The sequence below is a fragment of the Vicia villosa genome, linkage group LG5, assembly GCF_029867415.1.
Source record: "Vicia villosa cultivar HV-30 ecotype Madison, WI linkage group LG5, Vvil1.0, whole genome shotgun sequence".
NCBI classification, from domain to species: domain Eukaryota; kingdom Viridiplantae; phylum Streptophyta; class Magnoliopsida; order Fabales; family Fabaceae; genus Vicia; species Vicia villosa.
Genome location: NC_081184.1, coordinates 65,952,722 through 65,962,444, shown reverse-complemented (window position 1 = coordinate 65,962,444; position 9,723 = coordinate 65,952,722). Strand labels below are relative to the sequence as shown.

Here is a 9,723-nt window from a genome sequence, read left to right as displayed (position 1 = left end):
CAGTGAGACTATCCTGGAAGAAATGCATAAGCAGAGGTTCGTTCTCAGCATGGGCGGCCATCTTACGGCAGTAGGAGCGGATGTGAGTCTCTGGACAGGTAACTCCCTTGTACTTATCAAAATCCGGCACTTTGAACTTCGGGGGAATAACAATCCCAGGTACCAAGCACATAGCAGCAGTGTCGAAACTCGAAGTTTTAGCAACCTCAACAGCCTTAAGGCGTTCTTCGAGAGCTTGGTACATCTTAGCAGTCTCAGTCAACTCAGCAGTAAGATCATGTTCAAGATCAATAACCTCATGGTGGTCGTCCACTACTTTCAGTGTCTCATTAATAGGAGTCTCTTTAGTTTTCACCCCTCCGTCAGCAGAATTGGTAGGAGTATCTTTGACCAAACTAGCGACACTCTTTCTGAGTTCATCCTGTCCTTGAACAACGGCATGGAGAGTCTCCATAAGTTGGGCCATTCTCTCCCCCATAACATCCATATCCCTACGGAGGGCAGCTTGATTCTGTTCAAATTGTTCCATGATTCTCTCGTTACTCCTGGTGCGGTAAGGATGTAAGAAAGTCAGCTTCGTCGTCGGGAAAGAAATCTGTTGCTGAAAAGGACCCCAATTAGTTTCTTGTGCAATAACCTGAAAAATGCAATGTGATAATGTGAATGTATGAGTGCATGTGTGCATATGATGTGTTGTGTCATTTTCAGGGTATCCAAAGTAAGATTGATAGTCAAGAACAAATAACAACGTGACGAGAGAGATATCAAGTGAAAACGGAAAGCAATTCATTTCATTCATAATAGCCCCCTAAGGCGAGTAGGTTCAAACACAAATAACAATGTTTCAATATAAAGAGCAATAGAGACCCCATCCAACAAATCTGGTGGTGATCTACAAACAAATTCAGTTATCAATTCATCTCAATGTAGAACAAAGGCCCTCCTTGTCTGAAATGGGCGTCACTCCACTTCTTTGTTTCGTCAAATAGCTTCTTAGTCGTCTCCCGATCTCTTCCTTTGACAAGGCTTTGGATCACTTCATCTTTTCGGAATAACTGTTTGTCTAGATTCTTGCAGCAATCCCTAAGTTCTTCACACCCTTTGCATTCTGGGATATAGGTCTTCTCAAGTGCATTTGCTTCACTCATCATTTGATCTCTGAGCTTGACATTCTCTTCAGCTAGTCGGGCGGTGCGGAGGTGACTTCCTTTTAGTTGGGTCTCAACTGCTATTCTCTGAGTGGTCTCTTCTTCCAGTTTCTTCTTCATGGTCCTCAACTCATACTTGGTTTCTTTCTCCAGTCGGAGCTTGTGGGCTTTCAGGTCTTCTTGATACTCTCGTCTGAGCTTCTCTTTTTCTTCCTTTATAGCCTTTTCTATAACCTTTTGAGGATCTTCAGTAGGAGCAACAACAGCTTTTCCGTCCTTTTCAGTTCTAACTCTCTTCCTGGCTTGAGAAGACTCTCCTTTGAGAGTTTTAAGTTCACGGGCCAGTTCATTCTTTGTCTGTTTAAGGAAATAGCGCTTCAAATCCATATCCCTATCTTTCTCTTTCAGTCTCAAATTGGCGACGCGGACCTGGTCAAAACGTTCTCTTGATACCATAGTTTCTGATATCTTCGGAGGTTGTGCATACAAGAGAGGGACCCTCGGGAATGGTAACAAAAGTGTCTTGACTCTCTCCTTAACCCAATCGGTATAGGGCTCCATAGCAATGGCATTCTTGGCTCCCAGAGTAGATCTCTCACCTATATGAATGTTATTCCAGGCTTTCCTGATTTCCTCAAGCGCTACAGGGTCAGCTCCCCTTTCAAAGTACACGGATTGGTAAATCTCCCTATCCGAAGGCCCACTCTTCATGGTATAACCCAACTGACGAAGAGCTAGAATTGGGTTGTAGTTAATACATCCTCTTGTCCCAATGAGCGGGACGTTACCAAAGTTTCCGCACCTAATAATGACTTCAGATATGCCTGTTCGGAATTGATACCATACTATATCGTTTGCAGTAAGTCCCATGATTCTCTGAGACCATTTCTGAGTAGAGGTAACAAACGGACCACTAGCAGGCAAGTGAGATTTGAACCATTTATATAACAGCGACAAGCAACCTCGAATAGCCCCCCTTTTACCATGCCGAGAGTGAATAGAATAATATGTGTCAGCCAATAGGGTGGGTATTGGATTCTTGTCCATAAAAAGACATATAGCAGCCAAGTCAACGAACTTGTGAATGTTGGGAAACATCACAATTCCATAGATCAGAGCGGCCAAAATAGCATTGAAGGCCTCCCATATTCCTTTGTCAGCAAATTCTTGAGCTTTTTCAACCAGGAAACTCATGTAGAAGCCATGAGTATCACCATTCTTCTTCCAGTTATCATGAACATCCCCCAAGCTCAAATAAAGAGCGTTGGCAATGTAATCCAACCTAGGTTTCTCTGGGACACAAACAAAAGGCACTCTGTGTTGAATCTTGATGTTGAGGAGGTAAGAGTACTCTTCAAGAGTGGGAGCTAGCTGATAATCCGAAAATGTGAAACAACGGATATCTGGGTCGTAGAACTGAAGAAGAGTAGATAAGGCCCATTCGTCGACACGCGAATACAGAAGAGATAATATGTTGCCATAATTGTCACTGAACACTGTTTCATTATGACCAGTGACCAATTCACCCAATTGTCCCAATTGAACCATACCCTCGCGATGGAAAGTATAAGTGTGTGTGCGCCTTGTAGCTCCTTGATTGACGGTCACGTTGTTATCCATTCTTGACAGAGATTGATATTTTCTGGATACCCTGAAAAATGACATGCAAATGAGAATTAACTTTTTTCTTTTCTTTCTTTTCTTTCTTTTCTTTCTTCTTTTTTTTTTTTTTGAAATGTAAACATGCTATGATGAAAATGATGCAGATTGGGTCCCCACGACATAGAGGGACCAAGGCAATAATTCCGAGCAAGAAGATGTCATAGGATCAAAGGTCCGGCATAGATCAGAGAACCAGAAGAACCATAATCATCAATAGAACCAAATAGTCACCCACAGAACCAAATAGTCACCAACGGTACCTGTCATGTATATCCCTCCCCACTCACGGGTGTAGTCTAGGTCAGGGTAGGTCAAAATGGCAACCAGCGTTATCAGTCCTCCTGAGGCACCAATGTTGTTGCATCTACATGCCAACAATGATACCCCCTTTGGACCTCGACTGGGCGTGGGTCTCATGATCGCACTAGACAAGACCTGACATCTCATCGGCGTCATGACTATCCACTCTATCCTAGGTATCCTATGTGTCACTCTGGCCTGGGTATTGGGCCTTTTACCTCATAGAACATCCCACCCAACCTGCAAAACAGAACAGAAGACCCCAAGGAACACAGAATATAATCCATATGCATGATGTGCAAACAGAAATAAACATGATATGCAAGTAGAAAAATAAACATGCAAACATATATACAAGGTATAGACATAAACAAATAAACACCCAGTAAATAAACAAACAAACGCAGGCTAGGATCGACTCACTAAGGATGGACCAGCAACAGGTCTAGCAACATCCCCAGCAGAGTCGCCAGCTGTCGCACGCTCGCGAAAAATGAACAGAGTCGCCACCAATATATTTATCCCATAAGGGAAAGGAATATCAGGAAACCTAACAAAGGAAGGAACAGGGTCTTGCGACCAGAGAATCAAGGTACGGGAGTCGGTTACGCGAGGGGAAGGTGTTAGCACCCCTCACGCCCATCGTACTCGATGGTATCCACCTATGTTTGTTTCTATCTAAAGGGTGTAAAACTATGTCTATGTCTAAATGCGAAATGAATGCAAAATGTAGGGAAAATAAAGAATTGTACTCGCACGGGCCCTACCCCGCTGCCTACGTATCCTTTTCAGGAATCAGAGTTACCGTAGCTCGGCTAAAGATTTTCTGTTTGTTTTGTGTTTTTTAGTTGGGCGGCGTTAACGCTCACGCTCTTGCATAAGGGGACAGCCTAGGATGCAATGGAGCGGAAATAACTTGCCCTTAGAAAGGAGAAAAAAGAGATTGGTTTGTGTCTTTTAGGGTAATTCCATGATGACGAGAACCCACTACAAGGTCTCGCATCACTTCCTTACTTTGTGTTAAATCTGACCATTCATTAGTGTTTTTTGAAGTGTTTTTGGTTGGTGTTTTTTAAGGGAATTTATTTGTGACTTAGATCATACCAAAAGAGTCTTTTGTTTGTTTTTGAATATTTAGAGAACGCACATCGAGGCCTACGCCACAATCGTTTCTCTAAATAACGGTTAAGAAATACATCGAGGCTTCACACCTCAATCATTTCTTCTCCGCTAAGTAAAAGAGATGCAAAAGAGTTTTTTATGAATATTTAGAGAATGCACATCGAGGCCTACGCCACAATCGTTTCTCTAAATAACGGTTAAGAAATACACCGAAGCTTCACACCTCAATCATTTCTTCTCCGTTAAGTAGGAAAGAACATACATCGAAGCCTACGCCTCAATCATTTCTTTCCTACCATGAAATATAGCAACGGTATGATCTTCATCGGTTTTTATTAAGTATTTTAAAGGTTGAAAAGGAAAAGAATGCAATAGGGCACTAGTCCTAGATTCTACATCTATGTTATTGATTATCCTAGAAGAAAATGGGAAGGGAAGAACAATTAAGCATTGAGAAATATCCACAAGAGGAAAAGAAATTAAATTCTAAACTAGTCACTAAAGTATTCACAAGCAATTACATTTTTTAATCATGTGAGAAACTAATTTTATTAAAGACTAAAACTATTCATTTTTTATGGTTTATCAACCAATCACAAATCAAAGAAAGTACTAATTAAAAGTTCAATTAAAAGAAGATAATGTTCTAAAAAAAATCTAATTGGTTAGAAAATGTTTTGGTCATTTTTATATTAAGAAAAATTCAATTAGTATGCAAAAAGAATAAAAGAAAATCAGTTTATTATTGTTTATGAAATCTATTAACAGGGGGGTGTCAAAGTAATTAGAAAATGAACTAACATCATGTACAAGCAAGGACTGGGCCTAAACAAGGGGAGTGTGAATAGCAGCCGGCGCCAAAGCCCAGTCTCACTAGCGTATGGGGGTGTATTGATGAAGCCTAGGTGTGGTTCAGAAACAATTGTAAGGCCCGAGCATATGGCCCAATACTCCTACTATCTACTCTATTTTATTTCATTTTCTCTTTATTCAGCATGCATTTATTGATTCTTTATCACATGGTTTATTTGGAAAACGTGACATGCAAAAAACTAAACTAACAAATCAATTGGACAGTACCCTTACTTTAGTCACAAAAGACAAATGCCAGCTTGAGCCAATCAGTATATGACAACACCATTCTCAATCATTGACAAAAATACAAAACGGAATAATATAAAAGCAGTTAGCCAGTGAATGCCTGCCACGTGATAAACCAAACAAAAAGAAAGAAAATCATGCAAAAGGTCTCGCCGGAGCCGGAGATACTCCGGTCATCTCCTTCAGCTTAGCACCGCCGCCGGAATTCGTAAAAACTCCAGAAATTCACGAAATTAACAACATTCGATTCAGAATTCGTCACTGATCACGGATCCGGCACTAGATTTTGCCAACTCTTTCTCTATCATGCAAACAGATCGTGATTTTTAAACCCTAACCTAAACAAAACTTCACCAAAACTCGCTCCGATTACATCAATCAAATCACAAGCGCCTACGATATTCAAACACATGAACGAAACGTCTAAAGCTCATCATGACAGTTAGAACAGAAACACATTCCAAGAAATTTGCAGGTGCGACTAATGCCATAGATGAGGAAGCCACGTATGCACTACATAAGTCTGACTATGTTGTTACCATGGATAGAGTTTTCAGATCTTACCTGATGAAGTCTTGAATCTGAGCAAAGATGGAGATGATCTCCGCACGCTGCTTCCACTTCCTTGAATCTTGGTGAGGGCTGACGGAAGCGCTTGATGATGATGATGATGGATTTGAAACGAGTTTGCTGCGTTTGTTGCTTTGGTAGAGAGAAAGAGTGATGATGATGTTGATGATGAGAGAAAGAGTAGCTGTTGCGGTTGATGAAGATGATGATGGAGTGTGGTGGCCGGAGTTAGTTGGAGAGGACGGTTGCGGTGGCCGGAGTTAGTTACGGTTTGTAACAGACTCAGGCGAGTGGAGGAGATGCAAGCCGAGTGAAGGAGTACGTAGAGAGAAATGAGTGTAGAATGAGAGAGAGGAGAAAGTATGAGTGAGGGGGAGAGTGAGGGAAGTGAATCGTGAATGAAAAATCCCAAAAAATGAGGTGAGAGTGTGGGGCTGCTTTTATAGGGCAAGTGTGAGGTGAATGAGATGCTTTTTCTGAATGTGGAGCTTGGACTATGTAATTATAGCAACTTTTCATTTTTATGAATGTGGGACTTGAACCCTTAATGCACAAGTTATGTGTAATTGCAGTAAACTGAATATATGCCTTATGCATGCAGCCTTTGCATGGCCATATGAGGTAATGTAAGGATTGATGAGCGATAGGCACTGCACATATGCTGCAGCATTTTCAACCCTTATGCCAGGGATAAAGTGCCTACAATGTCCTCTTTGCTCAACTTAGGCCGTGTCACCAACTTTAGAAACGCGCAATTCCTTCTCCGATCCATTAATTAATCTAATCATGGTATCAATGTAAAGAGGAGACGGAATTGAGGAATTATAGTGTCGTTGGACTCTTGGAATAAGGCTTGTAACTCACTTAAAATCACACTCAAAGATGGCAATGTATGGCTGCCTCCACCCCCGTGCGTGCCTTGGTTTTGTGCCCCAGATGCTAGTGCAGATATACACTCTCCAAGTGCATGACTTCGGACATCTCTTGCCAGCTCAATGCGTGCTCAAAACTGATGAGACCGGACTCAATGGATAGGGAACATGGCAAGGAGTGCTTTAAGCTCAAGCTTGGTCAAAATGGGGCCTTGCGGAAGGAGAACATTGAACCTGAATTCAGCCCACCACGTGTTTGTGGAATTGACGCGCGTGTGCCTTAGCTTAGCCCCAAGAACTTAGGTGAAACATGACTAGACGAGGACATGGCTTTGTGACTTTATATCTCGCTCACTATATACTTGAAATCTATCATCCATGGCTCATTAGAGAGAACACATGGCAAGGAGTAGATACACACCACTCTTGAATCAAATGGCTGTTTCTATTTCCTTAAATATGGACCTGAAGATAGCCCACCACGTGTTTGATAAATTGTTCACGCGTGCCCCCGGATTTGTGCCCAGCAACATGACTTGCACAAGTGTAATTCTTCAAACTTCTCTCCCTCGTATCTTTCTATTCACAACTCTTTTGACAAAATTTCCAACTACAATATTGTAGAGGGCTATGAAATGAACATTCTTGGTATTGACCTTGTCTTGAATTGAGGCCTAGAAGTGCGTGTAAGCTGGGGTCAAAGTCAGCTGCTTGACAAGTTTCAAACTCTCAAAATTTTTCTAAGTATGGAATATGGTTTCCATGTGATTCTTCCAACTTTCTCGTCTTTTATCTCTTTAGCCAAGCTTCGAATGAGAAAACTCCCAACTAGAGAATTGTAGAGGACCATGATTTGAGCAACTTTCATGTTGAGACTCTCCTGAAAAAAAGTCTTGAGATGCGTGCAATATCTGCATGAAGTGAGCTAGTCAACCAAATTTCCAACTTTCCAAATATTTTCCTAAGTATAGAACTTGCCTTTTATGGACATTTCATTTTTCAACTAATTTCCATATTTGGTAACCTTTTGCATTTTCTTGATTTTATTCTTTCCCATTGACTTTCTTTGACCGATTTTCCACCAAAAGTCGATATTTGACAGTCGACTCTGATTTTGGTCAAAAAGTCGATTTTCTGATTCTTCCGACTATTGATGAAATTCCCGATTAAATCTTTCCCAATCAAATCCAGTCAAACAAACCCATCCACACAGTCAGTATGAGAAGTTTTCCGCACACAGAAGCCACTTCTGATTAAATGTTGACCAGAAAGTCAACTGGTCGACTTTGGTCAAAGAAACCCTGATTTAAAGAACCAGATAATTTACAAGCCTGTACCCTCTAATCAGCGCCCTGATTCGAAGCAGAGAGACACCCCGATCCAGGAGGACTTCAATGAGCCTAGGGCCACATGATCATACCTCAGTTTTCTCATTCTCTGATCATACTTCTTTGCAATGGAGCTTTTTCTTGCTGGCCCTTAAATGACGCCTATGATATGAATGCATGGGTATGAATTATGACCTAAGTGATGTATGTACATGAATGAAAAGCCTAAGCCAGTTAGAAGTTAAAGGGTAGGACAAATTTGGGGTATGACAAATGGTACAAACAAGAATATGCGATTATATTTCAATGATGATGCGTGTATTGCCCAGATCGAAGAGATTTTCAGAACGACTTACTTTGACGAATGGGAGATAATTCTGGGGGTGTTGATGCTATGCCAATGTCCAATCACCTTCAGAATGTCACGAGCAAGCTATTGTAACCCTTGAATCTTGTTGAAACTTCCCAATTTTCGCAAATCGAATTTGAGTTTTGGATGGATTTTTGTGTTCTTGTTGTGCACCTCTGGCCCCGAATTTTCCAACCCCTAATCCCTTGGCTTGTCTTTACTACTTATAGGGAACAAGATTAGGTCAACAAAAAGAGCCCAAAGCCTTTGCATCCAATCTTACCATATTTGTGAAAATTTGATTTGCCTCTTGATTCCAAACCTTCTATTATCAATCCTTTCCATACCCTTTTGTCACGAAAATAGACTATATTTTGGCATTAATGTTGATTGGAAATCAACAAAATATAATCCATAACAAAATATTTGATTTTTCCATTTATTTAAATCATTAAAAATCCATTTTAAATGAAATAAATTTGTATAAAATCAAATAAAATGTTTATTATTCGTGGCATGTGTTTTGGATAACTTATGGACCAAGTTCAACTTATACAAGCATGGGCCTATTTGTAAAAAATCCAATTTGAACCCTCCTTTTTCACCTTTTGCCTCCAAAGATCACCTGACTTTGATCAAGCATATCTCCTTCATTTTTTAAGCTATGAGGGAGTTCTAATACTTTTTAGAAACCTTAAGAGGTCCTCTACAAGCCACTTTGGAACATATTTCTCATTTGAAGCTTTTATCTTGATCATATCCTCTTTGGGAAAAAACTGTTTTTTTTAAGGATGCCTCAAAATGACCTGTAATCTTTTGCTTTGTATCTCTTAAATGAAGCAGTTCTAGCCTTGGCTTGTGAGACACAAAGTTGTAGAGAATTCAATTTCCTTCAAGATAGGCTTTGAGTGGGGCATTTTTGATGTTCCATGTGAAATTTATACCCAGTCAAAGTTGGGTTGACTTTCTCCTAAGAAACCCTAATTTGAACCTTTGTGTATTTGTTCATCTCTGAGTTTCTATTAATGGAATCATGATCAATATTTGATCAAATGATGGTTGTACTTCACATACTAGATGTTGACCAAAATTGGGAAGCTTTGACTATACTCTGGTGATGGTTGACTTTTTAGGTCAAACTAGTTGACTATGGATCATCTGGACCTTTGAGTGAGTGATCTTTGGAACTGAACCTTGAGCTTTGCATCATTGTGAATGGAATATGGGAGGGCAAATTTTGGGGTATGACACAAGGATATGTTTCGATTGTA

At 40.5% G+C, this 9,723-nt stretch overlaps 1 protein-coding gene across 1 annotated transcript; it reads right to left on the bottom strand.

Moving 5' to 3' along the window:
• Positions 1-795: 795 nt before the first annotated feature.
• LOC131604768 (uncharacterized) lies at positions 796-2,768 on the bottom strand. The gene is made up of 2 exons (XM_058877189.1): positions 1,285-2,768; positions 796-892 (listed from the first exon to the last, which is right to left on the bottom strand). Exons 1-2 carry the CDS (start codon positions 2,766-2,768, stop codon positions 796-798), a joined length of 1,581 nt encoding a protein of 526 aa, XP_058733172.1.
• Between the last annotated feature and the right edge of the window lie 6,955 nt (positions 2,769-9,723).